We start from the raw sequence: 21156 nt of genomic DNA on the forward strand, positions 1-21156 counted from the left end.
ATTCATTCCAATGGGAATGCAGGACAGCTAACTTATTCAGGGACTCAGCTGATCAATGCACCAAAGGACCAAGACTAGGTAGGATGGAATGCCTTTTGGCTTGGAAATTTACCCAAGGTGGCCTCTTGGGTCCAATAGATATGCTTGGTTGTCCACTGCCCTAAGCTTCCCCACCACTGCCATAAACCTACCATTCAAACAGCCAGACACAACATTCTTCTGTCCCATCACCAGGAACATAGGAAGCTGCCATATACCAGGTCAGACCATTGGTCCATCTTGCTCAGTATCACCTATGCTGAGTGGCTCCTCAGGGTCTCAGGCAGATGTTTTTCCCAGCCGTGAATACAGTTGTTGGGGGACTGACCTGGGGACCTTCTGCAGGCCCCAACACTGAACCATGACCCAGGAAGTTGGGCTCGTCCATTGGCTGTGCAGAGAGACCTGCCTTTGCAAATAACAGACAAAAAGGAATTATAGTAGGAGAAATGGCTAGGCAAAATGTGTGCATTAGTCAAAACAGCATACAAAAATGTGTTTAATTACTTGAAATCCACACTAAAATGCTGAAGAATTTTCATGGTGGGTTTTGTTTTGTTTTGTTTTGTTTAAAGATTCCGAATTAACTGCAGAAATCTGAGTAACTGGAAACTGGAAAAAATGAGGAAATGAGAGAAATGAAACGGACAGAGTCTTCTCTCTATTATCAAATGGATTTGGAAAGTGGTGGATTCTCCTTCATTGGAGGTTTTTTTTGGCAGAGATTGGATGGCAGGAATTCTTTATCTGTACCGTTAATTCCCAGATTGTAGGGGGTTGGACTAGACGACCCTTGGAGTACCCTTCCAACGCTACAATTCTACGATCCTATGTAAGTGACCTTAGAGACAGGGTGGGATAAGGATACGCACATAAGAAATCAGAAGAATATACTTCACACAGACCCCCTTCTCACATCGCCGCATCCTGCCCAGCTTTTAGTGCAAACGGTTTACTGTTTAACTCTGGTTTCCAGGCTGCCTCAGAGCACGGAGATCAAGGGGACCCCGGTTCCTGTCTCATCCCACGACCCCCACCACAAGTGCAACGAGGGGAACGTGGATACCATTCTTGCGTCAGCGGCGCTTGTGCCTGATGCGTGTGCCATCCCACGCACCCCGTCACTTTGCTTCCTCTCTGGGCACACTTTCCCTCTGCTGTAAGAAAGAGAGAGTTGGGGGAGAAGATCCCAGTGGGGCTGAAGAGATGGCTGTGTGCACCCAGCCTCCCCTTCACTCCCCCTGCCCCGCCATGCAGAGAGAGAGGCAGGTGCTTCTCAAAGCCACAGTGGGTGGATTCAGTCGCTTGGCTCATGGCAGGTTATTATGTGGGAGGAGGGGCAGTTTCGGGACCAGCCATTCAGGTTCTTGCAGGAGACCAGCCAAGACTTCGAGGTTCTAGTCCCAGCTGGGCACCTGACTCACTTTGACTAAGTCACTTAAGCCCAGAAGCTAAAGTTACACAAAGCAAGCACTGTAGTGACGTCCTGCCTCCTGAACCACATTCTTCAGGAGGAGACAGCTTTCGAGTTACAACAGAGGTCCTTCTCACCGCTTCCCCTCTTCTGCTCACCCTCTTCTGCGAGGCCCAAACCATAAGGCTGCGAGGAAGGAGCAGGCAAAAGGAGCAGTGGGGGGGGGACACTAGTCCATTGCAGGGCACTGCCCCACAAGCCTCAAGCCTGCCACCCGCCAGCTCCTACTTGCCTCCCTTCTTACAACATAAAAGCAGAAGGAGAGCTTGCTGGATCAGGCCACTGGCCCATTTAGTCCAGCATCCTGTTCTCTCAGGGACCAACCAGGGGAATCCACAAGCAGGATTTCAGCACCAGAGCACTCTCCTCTCCCATGGCTTCAAGCAACTCGTCTTCAGAAGCATTGCTGCCTCCAACTCTGGCCAGTAGGCTATTGATACCCCTGTGCCCTCCATGAATTTGTCTAACCAACTAAATGGGTGGCCATCACTGCCTCTAGTGGAAGGGGGTTTAACAATGCACCGCAGGAAGATAATTCTTTCTTTTGTTATCTGTCCTGATTATCCTTCCAACATTCAGCTTCATTGGATGCCCATGAGTTCTAGTGTTATGAGAAAAAGAAAAGAAAACTTCTCTAGCTGCTTTCTCCATGCCATGCATATTTTTTTATAAACTCTTATATCACCTGTCCAGCGGGTGGTCCTGCCTTTTAGCTTCCTTCCCAGTTTGCCCTTGTAGAACTGAGCAAGGAGTGAAATGGGACAAACCTAGAATTAGTCAGTTTGACTTGTCATCGTCTCTGGCTCTACGTACTCTCCTCCCTGCTCCAGGGAAGAGTTATAGCATTAGCATTCCTTATAAGTTTGCAGGAAGAGTTTGACTGAGTTTGGGAAAGGTGGCAATGGTACTTAAAACACACACACACACACACCACAGTTCCTCTGTATTGCAAAGGGGGTACAGTCCAGTGGAGGTCTGCACCACATTTCCAGATGAACGTGTTAATCAGTTCTCAACTGTCAATTTTTCATGGGTGACCCTCTCCTTATTAAACTTGCAATGTCCCATCAATTAGTCAATCAAGTGGCAGGGTGGGCTCCAGCTCACAGGTTTGCAGTGAGGACAGAATGGAGAGGGGTCATTATTAATAATGTGCAAAGGTGTGGGGTTTGGGGGTGGTGGTTGTGTGTGCACAAAACACTCCAACTCTGATGGTGCAACCTGGATTTGCCAGGATGTTATTTAATCCCACTGGAAAATAACAACAGTCTGGAAATGCCCTTGTGCCATCTTCCTCTGGACACACAATCCCTGAAGCAGCAGCCACTGACAATTAAGCCACTAGACCCCGACCCTCAGGATTGTGGCAGTCCCCCCTGCTGATTTCTGAGGCGTTTGCTCTGTTCAGCTGTGTATCTCTAGACCTGGGTTTCTGGGAAATGCTGTGTACAAAGCAGAAGCAAAGTTGAGTCACGCTCCTTCCTGTAAAGTGCAACATTTGACTTGTGAATCTCACCCACAAGGGTTGTTATCTGCATCCCTCCCAATTTACCTTACTAAACAGGGAAAGCCCCTATTTTCTTCTATCTGTCCCTGATTAATCATTGTTCCTATTTTGCTTTTGGAGAATGCATTTGCTTATTATTATTATTATTATTATTATTATTATTATTATTATTATTATTTAATTTTATACAAAGTTTAAATAGAAAGTAGCAATAAAAAGGAAAGCACAGTTTTGACAAACCAGTAACAGAATGGTAAATAATGAAAACCGCTTGTCCTCCTCCCTCCCTGTCCCCTTTTCCTTTCATGTCTGTTCAGCTTTGTACACATTCCCGTTTCCTTCAGCTCCTGTGCACTCCCAACTGCTGGCATTTGCAGTCAAGTACAATCCCTGTGACGGGGTGAGCTCCCGTTGCTTGGTCCCAGCTCCTGCCCACCTAGCAGTTCGAAAGCACGTCAAAGTGCAAGTAGATAAATAGGGACCGCTCCAGCGGGAAGGTAAACGGCGTTTCCGTGCGCTGCTCTGGTTCGCCAGAAAGCGGCTTTGTCATGCTGGCCACATGACCCGGAATCTGTCTGTGGACAAACGCCGACTCCCTCGGCCTATAGAGCGAGATGAGCGCCGCAACCCCAGAGTCGGACACAACTGGACCTGATGGTCAGGGGTCCCTTTACCTTTACCTTACACATGATGCCAGCCACAATCCATAATGCACCCTGTTGTTCCCTGAGAAATACTGCTGTTTGATGCGTTTCCCATTAAACTAACTTCCATCTGATTTGAAAACGCCAGGTCCAGGTTAAGCTGAGGTGTATACAGGGCTGTTTTAAGCAAATGTGGCCCTGGGGTACAAAGATCTGTCCGGTGCCCCCCCCCCAGGTTGCCCAGTCCCAGGTGCACAGGAGGGCAGAGCCGGCTGGCCGTCTCGGCGTCTCGCTGGCTCGGTCACCCCCGAACTCGTGCCGCAGAGCTTCCCACAGCAGAAAAGCCCACCGCAGCGCTCCAACTGAGGAGCGGGCTCTTCCCCAGACTCAATTCTTGGGCCCCGGACTCTTGGCCTGGCACCCCTGAGAGCCCGGTGCCCAGGTGCCCCGCACCCCTAGCGCCTATGGGTAAGACAGTCCTGGGTGTATACAATTCAGACAGCCATTGCACATGTACAGATGAGAGTGTATGCTCAGATTTCAACTGCCTTGAATTGGAGCTCAGGACGGTTGCAGGCTTGGAGAAACAAATTGGGTAATGTGGATCGAGTGTAGACACCCCACCCACCCCCATCTCTGATGTGTGCTACAAGTGCAAATGTGACTTGAAATGCAGCAGGAGGGAACAACGTAGCCAGCCACTGCTAATGTATACATATCCTTAGATTGTAAACCTGTGAGCAGGGGCTGTTTTGTTTCAACTGATTGTATGTCAGCCACTGAAAGAGCCTTTTAAATATGAACCTCAGGGTAGAAATACTCAAAATAAACAAACATTTAACCGCTAGTGATTGAACAATTGATATCATCAGGCAATTAAACATTTAGTGAAATGGCATAATCATGACCCTGGCTTATTCTTACATGTGAATATGTGGCAATGATGTGTCTCTTTTGCTTGCTCATCTGTAACACACTGGCCTGCCCTGAAGCAAACCCCTTGTGAAATATACCTCTTAGGTCAGGGTGAGGAAGAGGCAAAACAGGCGCATTACTTCTGGTTCCCTATACTGCCCTCCTCCCCTTTTATCTGGTGACAATACAAGTAAATGCAGGACCTATGTAAGTTGCAGGAAATTCACAGGGGGAGTTACACACACACACTGCCAAGATGGAGCGGAAGAAGACGAAATCCTGGCAGTAGCAGGTCCTTCATCTGCTAGGAAGGACCCCTGTTGTGGAGAGGTCTATAGAGACAGAGGTTTTCTCCATTCACCTGCTTGAGGAGAGATTTAAGTAAGGCTAATGTTCTTTTTTCCACCCCGGCAGGCATCCAACTGATGACAGGAAGACAAGAGTTCAAAGGTACCAACATCTGCGCCCGGGAAACAGCTTTCATGCCTACGTTTGGGGGAAAGTGTGGGTGGAACAGACAGTCTCTCCGCTCCAAAGTGAGAGAGCTGCTTTAATTTGAACCACTTTTCTTTCCCTGCAGGCTCTGTTGCCAGGTGGGTCCCCTGACAGATACAAACATCAGGAGGGCTTTGCTGGCTCTGGGCAGTGGTCCATCCACTCCAACATCTTGTCTCTTACAATGGACAATCAGGTGCCTCTGGGAAGCCCACCCAGTGTGGCACAAAAGTAGCCCTCACCGCGCACTGTTGCCTTCCCTTAATATTTTGGGAGTTTATTATTTTATTGTATTTCTATCCTACCTTCCCTCTAGGGAATTGAAGGTGTCATACCAGGTTCTCCCTTCCCTCACCATGTTATCCTCACCAATGACCCTATGAGGTAGGTTAGGCTGAGAGACAGTGACTTGTCCAGGGTCACCCAGTGAGCTTCATGGTTGAATCAGGACTCAAACCTGGGTCTGAGTGACCCGGGTTCAAATCCTGACTTAACCATGAAGTTCACTGGGTGACCCTGGGCCAGTCACCGTCTGTCAGCCTAACTTACCTCCTAGGGGGACTGGCAGCAGAGTGTTCAAGTGTGACGTGCTCTTGCTCAGAGTTCCAGCCAGCCATGCCCTCCTGATACTCCATTCCACCACCCCCTTCCAGTTTTCCATTTCCCCTCCAAGACTCAGGTTATGATGTTGTTGCCACTGAGCACTCTCAGATCTTGCTGGTCCGTTGTTGGGTTTTTTTTTTTTTTTTTGTAACCCTCATTTTAAGACTTTCCCCCTAACTTCCCTGCCCGCCTCCAGTATTCTGCAAACCTCAGGGTTTCCCCAGACATGTCAAAATCTCTTCCCTCTGTGTGTGTGGTTCCATTTTGGCTCCATTGGCATTGGCACTCACACCTGAACATTGGAAGCAGCGTGAATGATAGACATCTCCTCCCCCATGAATTACGCTAATCTCTTTTCTTAAACCATTTAAGCCAGCAGGCGTCACCACTTATTGCAATAGCAAATTTCATCAGTTTGTTTGCACAAATCTATTGTTTGTCACTTGTGATTTGTATGTTGGCTACTGTTTCCTTCTGCTGGTTTTTAACAGGTTTCATTTTTATTGTAACTGTGCATGCAATATTGTCGTTAACTATCTTGGACAGCTAAGCGAGGAAAGACAGGATAATGTTTAAGGTAACAATACTTTAAAATGGATAAATACAGATGGGGAAAAATAGGTGCATTTGCTCATACTGATGTGAGCCCTGTTGTGGTTCCTCTGCTAGTTCTCCGCATGCTCTCTGTCCTGCCCATTTATAGACCACATACATACCATATCTTGAATGTCCATTTAAAGCACAAAATGGCCTCTGCCCAAGAATCCTGGGAAATGTAGTGTGTTAAGGGAGGGATAGCTCAGTCCATAGAGCATGAGACTCTTAATCTCAGGGTCGTGGGTTTGAGTCCCATGTTGGGTGAAAAATTTCTGCACTGCAGGGGGTTGGAATAGATGACCCTCATGGTCCCTTCCAGATCTACAGTTCTGTGATGGGTAAGATTACAGTTCGCTGGAAGAAGTCGATTGCTTTGAATGCCTGGTGTGAATGTGACGAAGTGGCAAGTGTCAAAGGAGAAGTTGCTGCTTGGATTTCAGTACCATTTTGTACACTTTTATTGCCTAAACTTTCTCCGTCATTATGAAGAGTTGGGAAAGGAAGCAGGCGATATTCCTATCCTGTTAGGTGCTGGATAGTCAGAACAGGAGAAGGACCCTGCACCAAATGTTTGTCACAAGCCAACATCCTGTTATCACAGTGGCCAACCCCCAGGTGCACATGGGAAGCCCAGAAGCAGAACCTCAGCACAACAGCAGCTTTCCCTGCTTGTGATTTCCAAGATAATTGTATTCAGAGGCACACTCTGACTCCATCTGTGGAGGTGGAACATTGCTGTAGCCACCTATAGACTTCTCTCCCATGAATTTGCCTAATCGGAGCCATCCAAGTTGGTGCCTGTTTCTTGTGCAGGCGAATTCCATACTATGTGCTTAACTATAGAATAAAAAGCCGGGAAGAACTTCCCCCACTTGTCATGGATTGGGAAATTATGCCAGGGGAAAAAAAAACCCAGAATCCTGAAAGCCAGGTCGAAAAGAGGTATCAGGATTATGGTTTGTCCCTCCATTGGCTGATCATCTTTTTAATAGCTCCGGGTTTGAAAAACAATGCACTCCTGAAACGCAGCGAAGGTAGTTTTCTCAAGAGGCCTTTGCCAACAAGGAGTGGAGCTTCGGGTAACTGTTCATGCAAAACGGGGTGCATAGTAGAGATGCAGCCGTATCGGTTGTGCTCATCATCTACAAAATGTTGAAGAAAAGCAGCCTGGGGAGGAGGTTTGCAGTAGAGAAGCAACAGCAAGAAGGAGCTTAACTGCTTCTCCACTCACAACTTCTCCCTTCAAAATTACCCACTTGTGGGTTACTTTTCTTCCCAGAGGCTCAAAATGCAGGTGTATTCTGTAAGGCAGGCATGTCCAAAGGCAGTTTACTTCCTGGGGTAAAATCCTAAAAAAAAACCTTCAACAAAAGGTCAACAACATTGGTTGGCCCCTTGGCCAGCCCTTTCAGCCCTTCACTTCACCAAATCTGGCCCTCTTTGAAAAAAGTTTGGACACCACTGCCATAAGGGAAAAGCAGCTAGTGGGAGGATTTGGAGTGGAGGGTAAAGGATTAAGCAACTAGTCTCCATGTTGTATTTCTATTCCAAATTTTTCCCCTCCCAACATTGCTGTCTAATCCCCCTCCCAAAAAAATAAAAGAAGCAGTGAGGTTTCAGAAAAAAGCAGTTTTACCATTGTCTGAAGTTTATTGTATATTTTATTATGATTTTTTTAAAAAAATAATAATAATTTTTACTACCCCAGGATAAGATTTTATGAAGGATGGCAGACAAATAGCTTACACAAAATAAATCAACACTTTGGGTCAGGGGTGGGGCAACTGGAGACCTTGAGCTAATTTTATGTGGGATGGGGAAGCCCAGAAGGAGAGGAGAAAGGGAGAGGAGAAATAAGGTGAAATGGATAAAGCAATGGAAAGAGGGAGGGGGGACCTTCTGCATGTGTTCAGGGGTGTACCCCTGCCATGAATGATCTCTCCCTCCCCCAGGGGGGGGAAAGAGAAAGAAGGCACAAGAGAGAAAGAGAGACAGGGGGTGTATCAGAAAGAGAGAGATCAGGTGTCAGAGAGAAATAAGGGGTGCCAGAAGAGATGAGGGCACATCAGAAAGAGAGAGAAGACAGCAATCCTGTTTTATCTGGGATCTTATCTGGGATTAATTATCCAAGAATGCAGTGTGACTTATTTCCAATTATGGGCATGTGTAGAATTGAACTGCAAACCTTATACCAAAAGATAGAAGGAACCAGCCAAAATCTCCCATCAACCCTCACTGAACACGTAAGATAAAGGGGGACGAGCTATGTCTGTTTCTACCCATTGCTCTTGCCCCCAGCTGAGTGGCATGAGGGCTGTTGCAGAATTATCATGAATGCCATCTAAATCCAATTGCATCGGAGTATAAATAACATAGCAGGCATGTCGCTGGCTTCAGACTAAGACTATCCATGACTACTAATGCTGATGGCTCTGTTCTTCCTCTACTGTTGGAAGGCAGTCTGCCGAGGAATACCAGTTGTTGGCAACCCCATGTGCGGAGAGAGCTGTTGCGCTTGGGTTCCGCTTATGGGCTTCCCATAGGGATCCAGATGATCACTGTGAGAACAGGATGCAGAACTAGATGGGACACTGGCCTGATTCAGCAGACTCTTCTTATGTGCTTCAGTTGGTAAAGAATAGAAGCGGGTGGGAGAGGCTCTAAACTATGAACAGGGTCCTATTTATTATCACTATTCACTCTCTGAAGTCCTGCAGAATAAGCAAGCAAGCCTTTTATGCCGTAGAGAAACAGCATTCCAACACATCATTAACCATGTATCCCTCTCTATTGAAAAGGCCACCTGGGCAGTCTGCTTTAAACCTAGGGACCATATCCTCAACTCTTAAAACTGTGCAAGGACTAACTGAAAGGCCACTGGTTAAGGCTGCAACACTTACCTGGGAGTAAATTCAATGGGAGTTCTGAGTAATCCTAATGTGCTGCAATATCCCCCATTTTACAGGTGAGCAATGCCAAGGTTAAGTGATTAGCATAATGTCAGCCATCCCAGAGATTTAATAATAATAAAACAAGCCCCTATTGTTCAACCTGCCAAGAGTCATAAATTTAAGCAGATTCCATGTAAATCAGAGAAGTCTACCAGTAGATCCCAGTCTACCCACTTGATATATACCAGGCATGTCCAGCTCCCAAGAGACTGCGATGTACTTTCATTATTTTAAAAAATTGGCAGCGATCTACCCATTGGATTGACCAAAGTTGTTGAGCTTTTTCGGGGGGGGGGGGAATCATGATCAATCAGGATCATGTGATTGAACAGGATTGCCCAGAGATCAAACGGTAGATCACGATCAACAGGTTGGACATCCCTGATATATACAGTCCCTACTGAAACTGGAGTGACCTGCTCAGCACTAATCCCTGAATGTTAGCTAAGCAGAGGTTGGAACAAAGATCTATTTGCACAACTGACCATCGTAGCTTCATAATATACTGTGATTCCAGAGAATCACAAGCATATCAAGTACATGTACTGGTTGGATGATGCTGTATTTTTTTAATTAAAAAAACAACCCAACCCACCTTAAGCAATCACGTGCACCACAGAGAACAGTGAAAAAGCTTTGACTTCCAATGACTTAAAAGTGTTGCAAATGCAGAGAGGTATGCTTTGCATTGGCCTGTGCCAGCAAGACAATCAGGCGAAGACTGGCAGATGCTCAGCTGAAGAATTGCAATAGATCAGTAACTGCCGGCCGCTTTGCCAAACAACTTTCAACTAGGCGTAAATTCCCAGCCTGCAACTGGCAGCTTCCTTGGGATTTTGCTCAGCTTTGCCATTTGAGCATGGGAGAATGATTTACTAGTTCAAACTAGGATTTTTTTGTTGGGGGGGCACAGTGGAATTCACCCTACACCCCCCCAAGAGAAACTGCTTTCCTTTACAGAGGCTGTATTATCAAGTTTTACCCATGCATAGGTAGAGGACAGAAGCAAAGAAATACAATGTTGACGTCTGGAGTGCATGTGTAAGTGGTCAAATGCAACCACCTAGTATGTCCATGCTGCAGATGCAACGACTGAGTCAGAGACCCAACTGTTGTCTTAAGGCTACCTGAGTGAGTTCAGAGATTCAAACCAGGGGACTTCATGATAGCTAGCTTCTTTTTTCGTCACCCAAAACCAGCTCAAGGGTGCCTTCTTTTATGCTTGCTTGTCAACACTTCTCACTGTTTTAGCTCCATCAAGAGTTCTGGATTATATATGAATTAACTGTAGTTATTTGTATGTTGCTCCCACAAGCCATGACTCTATAATACCCCTCCCAGGATCCCTTGAAGAGCTGTGTTAATTGTGCTTCCCAACTGCACCCCAAAAATATTGGTGCCGTAAGCAACTATGTGGGTGGTTCGTGCAGCTGGTACAGCCCTGAGTTTGTCCCATTTCCACACAACTCCATTAGAATGGCATCTCTGTTGAACGCCAGCTGCCTCAGCAGCTCCCTAAACAGTTTCAGTGTTGAACATGCAGATCACCTTCGGTTGCTGGCCTACAGTACACACAAGTTCTTTTAACACCACCAATAACATTTGCAATATTGTTTACAGCTGGTGCAGCCAATTCCACCTAGCAGATAACTGGATGTTTGCCTCCAAGACTTCAACACTCATCAACATTTGCCTTGCTTCTTTTTTTGTTGGTGGTGGTGGTGGTGGTGGTTATAAAGGCTACTGGAGTTGTCAAAACGGGGCAGCAGCCATTGCGCCTATTTTAGGAAAGTGCAGTTGCTGCAAGACAAAAGCTTCCATCTTTTAAGGGGATTATAATCTGTAGGATCTTCAGATCAGCCATCACCAACCTGGTGGGAGTCCCATTTTGGGGACTACAAATCCCATCAGCCCCAGCCAACACAAGCATACTGGCCAGAGCTGATGGGAGTTGTAGTCCAAAAAATCTGGAGGCCACCAAGTTGGGCCAGAATACCTCAAGTGTTTATAAAGAGATGTGAAAGGTGGTGGTGGTGGTGGTTTAAGAAGTTCCCCCCCTCCCAAAAAGAGTTTTCAGATTTATTTATTTTAACAAAAACCAGCTTAAAATTTATTATGTAAGAAACTTTTATAAAAAGTTTTTTTTTACCAAAGGAAGTACAATTCATGGATGCAGAAATTAACCTTCCTGCCAAAAAAGGTACATGTGTTCTCTCTATTATAGAGTTCAACAATAAAAATCATGAGGCGAAACAGCCCCAAGACACCTCAGTTTTCATGTTCTTGAAAGTCCCCTTCCACCCCCCAAAAAAATGATGTTAAAAAACTATAATCCAAAATATACATACAAGCTGCATATCTGCAAAGTTTTTTTTTTGTTGCCCTTTTTTCTGAGCAAACGACAGATCAGTCCACATTTGTCACAAGCTGTTGCAATGTTGGAAGTTTGCGATTTCACTAAGAAATCTCCCGACCAGGATCAACGCGAAGAATCTGATGGCTCAGAGCTTTTTTAAAAATAAAGAAAATCCGTCGCGACACACATACACACAAACCCCACAAAGTTTCTTCTTGTGCAATACAGCAATCCGATAGTTAAATCTGAGAGTGGATTAAAAGGTGGGCTTGCTTTCAACCCGCCCGCCCCCCCCTCCTCTGGCTTGCAAATTTTGTTTTCAGGCAGTTGGAAGAGAACAACAGGTTGAGGGCAGAAAGTTGTTTCTGGAAGACCAGTCAAGGCATCTGAAACTGCCTGGCAAGACCCATGTTCCACAGTTTATCTGGAAGATAAATGATGGGAGGTCTCTCCATTACTGGATGCACGGGGTTAAAACATCTGATCCTTTCCCCAGTCAAGGTCTTTTCTCTCTTCTTCTATCTTCTGTCTCACTGGAGAGAACCAAGTGTCAGGATCCCACACCTGCAGTCTGAAAAAAGGGGGAGGGAGGGAGGGGGAGGAGGCGGGAGAGAAAGACATGTCAGTTTCAGCAACAGATCAGAGGCAGGTCTGCAGACATCCTGGCGCCAGAGAGGAAGCTTCTATTTACCTCCAGCTGATAAGGAATCAGGAGCCAACACTCAAGCTGGAGGTTTGCTAATTGGCACCAAAAATCTAAAGCAGGCGGGGCAGAGGGTGGAGGGGAGAAAGAATGAGGACCCTTCTGTTTCCTAACTTTCTGCAGATGTATCTAAAATTACAGATTCTGAGGGAGGGGGGACAAACTCTTTAGTGGTGTCTTCCGACTTTAAAAAAAGAAAGAAGATGGGGGAGAAGAGAAGAGAGGGAGAGAGAAAGAAAGAAAGAAAGAAAGAAGAGTGCCTCTTGATTCACTGATTTCAACAGGGCTGTTTAAGCAGCTGCAGAGACTTAAAGCTATAAAAAGAATGACATTGTAAAAATAATGACTCCATTTACAGGCAAAAGCATGGAGACATCTGAGGCTGCTGCCTTATGCCAAGCAGTGACAAGGGGCTCTAAAGATCACAATCTGTTCCAGGGAGGACAGTCAAGTAGGACTACTCTGGAGTAAACATTGGGGTACAAATCTAGATTTCTAGACTGACTTGTAGGGTTGTTGTTTTTTTAAACAAATATTTTGTGTGTTCTGTTTTTTTAAAAAACTGCTTGATGACCAGGGAGGTGTCTTGCTGGTTGAGATCGGGGGTTGGGGGGGAGAATTTGGGTATTTCTTGGCTGTTACCTGTTTTAAGAGGTTAGTGGCAGAGATTCCTCTCCTCTTTTGAGCAAAGTTCTGATGCCAGCTCTGCAGCCTATAGGAGAAGGGGAGAGAAGCGTTAAGGAGATACTGAGTTCACAGTTTAATATACGCCACATGATACAAAAAAATGAAGATTGGGAACACTGAGTAGTCTTTGAGAATGGGTTTGCTGCACACAGGACCATGATCCTATTGACTTTTCAGTGGGATTTCTGCTGAGCAACACCTATTGACTGACAATGCAATGCTAGCCTAGTCAGAAGTCCCACTACGTTCAACAGGGTTTACTACCAGGAAAATGCCTCGGATTGCAGTCTCAATGGACAGTAATGCCAATTCAATTTTCATCAAATGTGTTTAGCATGGGGTTCGGATCAGAACCAAAGATCATCTTGGATCCTGCTCAAGTAGTCCCACCGAAACTGGCAAGTTTACTCCACACCTGGAATGGGGTTGTGAATGGCTGCATTTTTCTGACCAGGAAAAGAAAAGGCTTTTCACAAGTTCACAGCTCAATCCCCTACACACCTACTCGGAAGTAAGTCTCATTGGGTTTAATAGTGCTTGCTCCCAGGTAAGAGTATACAGGCTTACAGCCTTAAACCCAATTTATGATCCCAAGCACTTTATTACGATTAAAATACACACACACACCCTAACAAATAAGTACAGCGGATCTTCTTTTGGAGGTAAAACGTTTAGGATCGCAGTTTAGACCCAGTTGAAGGCGCAGCTGTCAGCGGAATCTAAAGCGTCCATAAATCCCTCCTTCCCAACGCATATGGCAGAGCAGAGCGCAATCTGCGCGCCTACTCCCGCAGCCGTTCGCAAAAGGACTCCACAGCGCGCAGTTTGCTCAAGGCTGGATAGCGCAAAGGACGGATTATCTCGCGACCCACTGCAATTTGCCTTACAAGCGCTCTGCGGACCGCAGGCACGGACGCGGCTCCCGCTGGCGCCCGTTAGATCATTACTTTAACCCATAACCCAAATTAGCCTAGATGGCGCGTCCATAGTAACAGCATTTTCCCTGGCTCCCCCGCCCCTCAACCTTGTCTGCGCGCACGGAGGTTCCTAGGTTATCGCTTCTAAGGGGGAATCTCCTTACTTTTAAAGAGAGTAGGGAAGTCTCGGCTGCGGATGGATCTTGCCCCTTCTTCGCCTGCTCCTCCAGCACGATCTGCAGGTCAAAGATGTAGTCGATGACGTGCTGCAAGATTTCCACTTGGCTGACTTTGGTGCCTTGCGGGATCCCCGGCACCAGCTCCCGCAGCTTGGAATAGCAGTCGTTCATGTCGTAAAGGATGTTCATGGGCTCCTCCAGAGCCGGGCTCTTGTTGTTCGTTCCCCGGGTGATGGCGAGGCTCTGATCGGAGAGGCAGCACACGGCTTCGTAGCAGCTCCTGACTGATCTGACGGGGCTGATTGCTTTCATGGCCGCGAAGGAGGAGAGACCAGCAGGGATTTGCAGAAGGGCAAGGTTTCCTTCCTTTAAAGCGGACAAGAAAGCGAGAGATCAATACTGCCGCTTGCTCGGCGGCCTGGTTAATTCTCTGTTGTGCGCACACACAAGATGCTTCTCTTTGCAAAAAAGCGAGGGCTGTCACCCCGCTCAGGTTTTATAGCCGAGCGTGAGCGCTCAGGCCCGCCCCCTTATGCAAATGAGCCGCCGCGTTTTCCCCTCCCACTCCCCCTTGCTCTGATGACAGCGAAAATGTTGGAATGGAACGTTTACAAGATGGTTAAACTGCAAAACAGGTTTCTATTGGCTTCGGCTGACACCGAATAGCAGAGGACATCAAAGGAATGAGGAAGCTCTGATTACAAAGAGGGAGGGGCCAGCTATCAAAAGCGCTTCCTTCCTTCCCTCCCCCTTTCGCGCTCTCTATTCCATTCAATTAAGCAGAGTTAAATTCGAAATGTGTGCAATTCGCCTTGTCCGATTTAATTCTTATATTTGGGTATGATTATTAGTCTTATAAAGGGGGAGGGAGGGAGAGCTATTGTGCCGAGAAGAAAAGGGCACATTTTTCTATTACTGCTTTTCTGCCTTCGCCCAGCCCTTAAAACGTTCAAGAGCCATAAATCCCATCACGGCAGAGAAATTTCCCAAGGTTTTAGATTTTTTCCCCCTCCTCCTCTTCAGGGTTTGGGGGAGGGAATCTTGTAAGGACTTAGTGCCGCCTTGTTCCTCAATTTGCTACTCATATGACCTCCAGACTTTCTGGCGTCAGGAATTATCTTGTGACCAAGTTTAAAAAAAAAAAAAATTTAATTGCGGGAAAGCTGAGGCTACGATGGAGAAAGCAGATTTGGGCCAGCAATAATGGTAGTGAAACGTGTGTGAGAGGGAAGGGGGTGGCGGCGGAGGAGATTATGGGGAAATTACTTACAAGTCATAATTTACTTGATAAATAAATAAACAGGCGCACAAAAATCCAGGCAAGGCATTGCTAAGATATTTTAGGACAACAGGATTATTTTTCGTACTGAAAAGAAAAAGCGGGCAGGAGAGAGGAACTTTGGCCCAACTGAATTCCCTGTCCTACATACCTGAACAATAAATGTGTTTGGGAACCCATTAAATAGGCTGTAGACCTGTGCACATTTGCATGGATGTAAATCTCCTGGGGGCTTATTTCCGAATAGAGAGGGGGGGGTGCTTTTAAATCTGCTTTTCACTTTAACTGCTGATTTTAATCATATTTTTAAATACATGTTTTAAACTTTTTCTTTATTGACTATTTTAACTCTTGTTGACCACGTAGAGCTATTTACAATCAAGTGGTATATAAAATAAATAAAAGTATGATGCTTTGTGAATACAGTATATTGGGTTGTATCCAGTCAGTGGGACTTGGGTCACAATGAATTTGAGACTCACAGAATCATAGAATTGTACAGTTGGAAGGGGACCCCAAGGGTCATCTAGTCCAACCCCCCTGCAATGCAGGAATCTCTGCTAAAGCATCCATGACAGATGGCCATCATGAGTTTTCAACAGAACAAGCAGGTCCAACGGGCCATTATGTGGGAATCTGCAGCATTAGCTGTTCCACCTTGCACAAGCTCATGCAAGTATTTTCACCAGGCACCCAAGTGAGTCAAATTAAGATGTACACACCATACATTTAAAGCTCCCCCCCCCATTTTTTTTACTGGGAATTGTAGTTATAGAGCTACAACTCCCAGCACCCTATTCCCTTCACAGACCTACAATTCCCTGAGAAGAGGGGTTCATTGTTAAACTGCACTCAGGGAACTGTGGCTCTGGGAGGAGAATAAGGGTCTCCTGACAACATTTGGTGCCCTTAACAAAGTACAGCTCCCAAAATTCTTGGGACTGTTTAACGTGCTTTAGATGCTTTTGCTGAGATTCCCGCATTGCAGGGGGTTAGACTAGAAGATCCTTGGGGGCCCCATCCAGCTTTATAATTCTATGATTCTAAGTGGTTTCACACTGCTTTAAATGTATGGGGTCAATGCGGCCTCCCTTGAAAGCCCACTAGTGCAAGGAATTAAGGATGGGGAACCTTTATCGACTCTCAGGCCATTGTCCCTGACCATTGGCCATGGCGACTGGGTCTGATGAGAGTTGGAGTCCAACAACATCTGGTGGGCCACAAGTGCCCCCCCAACTCTCTTGAAGATCTTGCTTTAGGATGTTGATACAAACGTATTTCCCTTTGTTCAGAAGACAGACAGTGCGGACCATGTAGGGCAGATCAGCAAATTATGCTCCCCACCCCCCACCCCGAAGCTGAGATACACAGCACCTAGGGCGGGCCAGGCACCTTCTAACATTTACTTGCAAAGGGGAATTTTAGTAGGTGTTGTTCATTTACAAGCGTGACCTGCTGAAATAGCAATGGTTAAAAGATGCAAGATCCCTGTCCCATTTGGGTACAAGCCTAGCCAGGTTGAGTTAGAAAAACATAAAGCTGAAAATTGGGAGGATCCAGCAGAGACAAGAGAAAAGCAATTATTCTCACAGCATATTGCTAAACCATGGAACTCACTTCCACAGCAAGCAGTGATGGCCACCAACTTGGATAGACATCAAAGAGAATCAGGAACATTTTTACAGCCTGAGGGGCACATCCACTTTTGGGAAGGCCACGTGGCAAAGGTGAGGGGAGCCACGATAGTAAATTTTAACTTTTTACAGTAGGCTACTTTCCACAAATGTTTTATCCAGGCAAGAAACAGTCATCATTTGAGTTCAAGGACACATTCCAGCCAGGCAAAAACACTCCAGGGGGATGTGAAGCAAGGCTGGTGATGGGGGTTGGTCTGGGGGAAGTGGATGTGGCAGAGGAGAGGGGCGGCCTGGAGTCCTAACTGAACAGAGCATCAGCATCTTTGGTACTGAAGTATAAGTGTTAAGTACTGGGAAGCTGAGCAGCAGAGCCAGGCTAGGCTCCATCAGGCCTCCTCTCCCCTCAACTGTCACCTGGGGGCAGCCATTTTCACCAGGCTGCCTCAGTGTGAGAGATAGGAAGCAGGGTTAATTGCATCCGCTTTGCTGCAGTCCATCAGGAACCTCCTGCTTCTGAACTATGCCAGCTGGTTTATATGGAACAACTATATAGAAATCAGTGCCTGTGTTTTGAGTTTTATTTTTCCTCTTCCCTCCTTGTCCCTTTTCCCTTGCTTGCTTGCTAGTTAGTTAGTTGGTTAGTTAGAATGTAAACTTGTGGGTAGGGAGTGTGTTGTTTTGATTTCATGTAAGGCACTCTGGAAACCTTTACTGTACAGTGGTACCTCGGTTTTTGAACGCCTCCATTGACGAACATTTCGGTTTTCGAACACTGTAAACCTGGAAGTAAATGCTTCGGTTTTCAAATGCCCCCCAGAAGTCGAACTGGAAACATGGCTTCTGTATTGAGTTTTCCTTCCGTTTTGAGGCTTCTGTACTGAGTTTTCGGTTTTCGAACATTTCAGAACTTGAACGGTCTTCCGGAATGGATTGCATTTGAAAACCGAGGTACCACTGTCTTGGTCAAAGAGCTCTAAATAAATAAATAAATAAAATAAGGACCAGGCAGAGAGGCCCAAGGGTCGCATTTGACCCCCAGATCTCAGGTTCCCTACCTCTGTCGTCTCCCACAAACTATAAGTCCCAGGGTTCCTTAGTTCCTGCTGGTTCTTCCTGTAAATTGGCAGGAGAATCCTGCAGGTTCTGGGCATCCAAACGACAGCTGGAGGAGGTGGGTAGATATTATAATAAGCTGGGGGGGGGGAGGAGGCGTTGATGTCTCAAGGGCAGTGACTGCCAATGCTGCTGGTAGGTAGAGACTCCCAGAACATGTGGATGTAATTAAGAGAGGCCTCTGGTCTCCAGAGTGCATATAGGAACCGATCCTAGATCGCAGACCAAGGGACAGTGTCCAAAGGCCATTTGCCTCTTGGGTATAATTAATATGCATCTGTGCCGTACCACCATGACTGGCTATAAATACAAATGAGGCATCTGGAAATTTAAGAAGCTTAAACCAGAGACAGGGAACCCAACCCTCCAGATGTTGCACTAGAGTTCCCCTCATTCCTGACCGCTGGTCATGCTGGCTGGGGGCTGATGGGAGTTGTAGTCCAGGATTAGAGACACAGGGTAAGTCACCTCTGGCTGAAGACAACTTTTGAAAATGTTGTTATAGAGCAGGGGTCAGCAACCTTTTTTTCAACTGTGGGCCGGTCCACCGTGCCTCAGACCATGTGGTGGGCCAGACTATATTTTTTTTGGAGGGGAGGATGAATGAATGAATGAATTCCTATGCCCCACAAATAACTCACGAGATGCATTTTAAATAACACCAGGCAGGCCCCACAAATAACCCAGAGTTGCATTTTAAATAAAAGGACACATTCTACTCATGTTAAAACATGCTGATTCCCCGGACCATCTGCGGGCCGGATTTAGAAGGTGATTGGGCCACATCCAGCCCCCGGGCCTTAGGTTGCCTACTCCTGTTTTAGAGTCAAGAAGGAAAAGGCACCTGGAATAAATTACGCCTGCCCACTAGTAGAGCATTCATCAGAATACCTAAACTCAAATTTAATTTTCCAACTCCTCTCCTATCCCATCCTACAGCTGGCTTTTTTTTAAAAAAAAGAAACGAACCAAAGTTTCCCCCTTTCTTTCTTTTTTGGATTCAATTCCTCTTTTACCAGGCTTGCATTCACTCCCTCTCCCCCCCCCCCTCTCTCTCTCTCTCTCTCACACACACACACACAGAGAGAGAGAGAGAGAGAGAGAGAGAGAGAGAGAGAGACCACATTATGTATACAATTAATTGTGGTCAATTTCTTTATTTTTTACCCTGTTTACATTTTGCAATTTAAAAAATCATGTTTTGCTTGGTGGGTGCTTTGGTGCAGTTGGAGGGGGGGGGGTAGAGAGAAACTCTTCCTCCTAAAATGACTGAGTCTTGTGTTACTGAAAAACTTTTAAAAGAATGCTTAGCATGCAAACTTGCTGTCCAAAGCAATGAATGGGTTTGGGGTAACCCAACAGATCCCCCTTTCTTCCATTCTTTTCCTTAGACCCTGCCAGTTTTTGTTTAACTCCTAACCAAAGAGGCAATTAATTTTATTTTAGTTTGATTTCTTGAGGTCCTTCATTCTCTCCAAGTGGAAATCGCAACTTCCAGTTCTGTATGCTCTTGCATTGCTTGTTACCTTTCAAAACTACAATCTATCGCTTTCTTCCGCTTGTGAGGACAAGGATTTTATTACAACCCTGTTCATGATTACTTGGAAGTCTTGTTGATTTCAGTGGAAGTCGCTCCTCAGACATAGGATTACAGCCCTGGAGCTTTTCGATTCAAGTCAGTTCCTAAACCCATGCATACAGTACTTGCTACATATTTACATATTTTTATATGTGGGTTTATCCCACCCACATTATTGTCCATTGTTCCCTGATGCCCTTAAGATGTTTAATACACTGCCCACCCCCCATTCCACACAGCCACTTTGGTGCACTGGTTAATAGTGTCGGACTTGGACCTTGACGGTTCGAATCTCCGCTTGGCCATGAAGCTCACAGGGTAACCTCGGGCCTGTCAACTCAACTGCTCTCACTTAGCCTAACCTACTTTACAGGACTGTCATGTGGATTAAATGAGAAGGCAAACCATGTGCTCCCACCTTTAGCTCCTTGGTTGAAAAAGGTGGCATACAAATGCAATTGATCCATAAGCCTTGAACAGCCATACAAATGCAGCTTAACAGGAATCCAAGGCGGTTTCACACAATGCTCCCCCCCTTTTTTTAGCACAGCCCACCCCTGTGCATGTTTACTGAGAGGCAAGATTCCACTATGTGCAAGGGGGCTTGCACTGTGTGCATAGGATCGAGGCCCTAAATCTTTTATAAAACTCGTTTCTGAATTTGTGGTTGATCAGATTGAAATGTCTCCCCAGGGCTGATGGCACCAAACCCAAGTTTCCTCTCCTCTTCGCTCCGAAGTGTGTACGCGCGCGCGTTTGTGTGAGCGCGCTTGTTTAGCAAGGCTGCTTCTCAGTGCATCTGAACTCCCTGTTCCCACTGCCAGCTCCCTTTTCCCCCAGTCCTGCAAGCGTTTCCCTCTTCCCTCCCTCCCTCCCTCCCTCTCTTTCTTTCTCTTTTTTTATGAAAGGATGTCATTAAGGCTTTTGTTTGAACTGTTTTTGTTTAAGTACTTTTCTCACAATCCTATTTTTTGTTGAGGAATCCGCTCCCTTTGCCCAGCTGTGTCCCTGTCCCTCCAGCTGTGTTGATCTAACTCGCAGCTCCAGACAGCCTGGCGCCAGCCTTGCGAACGTCATGCGTTCACACAGGGATGCGTGGCCAAGGCAACCTCGCCGCCGCCATAGGCACCGAACTGGAACCTCGCCGCGCGGGCCAATGAGGAGAGGCCGGGGCGGGACCTCGGGGCTCGAGGGGGCGGGGCTTCCCGGGGCGGGGGGAGGAAATCGGAGCAGCAGAACGGGAGAGGCGTGGCCGGGAATAAGTCGAGGGAGGTTTTCTCGCAGATGGCTTGCGCCTTTCTTCTTAAAAGCTTTGAATTCTTTTCTTTTTTAAAAAGGAAAAAAGCTAGACAGTCTGTTGGGGCCATAAAAACCATTTTTTTAAAAGGCTTTATTTTCCCTTTTCCTTGAGAGCATCTCTTCCACCCGGCAGATAGCGTAGGCATCTGTTTCTATATACTGTATTCCAGAATTAGGAGTTT

General features: G+C 46.3%; 1 protein-coding gene across 2 annotated transcripts; it reads right to left on the reverse strand.

Annotated features, from left to right (window-relative positions):
• Window positions 1-11334: 11334 nt before the first annotated feature.
• ID3 (inhibitor of DNA binding 3, HLH protein) lies at window positions 11335-14453 on the reverse strand. Of its 2 annotated transcripts, none has more exons than XM_033157915.1 (3): window positions 14053-14453; window positions 12927-12996; window positions 11335-12145 (listed from the first exon to the last, which is right to left on the reverse strand). In XM_033157915.1, the coding sequence occupies exons 1-2, from the start codon at window positions 14377-14379 to the stop codon at window positions 12940-12942; spliced, it is 384 nt and encodes a 127-aa protein (XP_033013806.1). In that variant the 5' UTR covers window positions 14380-14453; the 3' UTR covers window positions 11335-12145; window positions 12927-12939. The 2 variants fall into 2 exon arrangements, with proteins under 2 accessions (XP_033013806.1, XP_033013805.1); XM_033157914.1 differs by having other exon boundaries at window positions 11335-12152; window positions 14053-14451.
• Between the last annotated feature and the right edge of the window lie 6703 nt (window positions 14454-21156).

The sequence above is a fragment of the Lacerta agilis genome, chromosome 8 (genome assembly GCF_009819535.1).
Source record: "Lacerta agilis isolate rLacAgi1 chromosome 8, rLacAgi1.pri, whole genome shotgun sequence".
Classification (NCBI taxonomy): Eukaryota; Metazoa; Chordata; class Lepidosauria; order Squamata; family Lacertidae; genus Lacerta; species Lacerta agilis.

What these genes read in the sequence shown, in the direction of transcription:
- ID3 (XM_033157915.1), bottom strand. Translation starts at nt 14,379, where the DNA reads ATGAAAGCAATCAGCCCCGTCAGATCAGTCAGGAGCTGCTACGAAGCC. An exon ending in CTTCCCTACTCTCTTTAAAA is followed by an intron (nt 12,997 to 14,052) that starts GTAAGGAGATTC and finishes CTTCTCCTATAG; the next exon opens with GCTGCAGAGCTGGCATCAGA.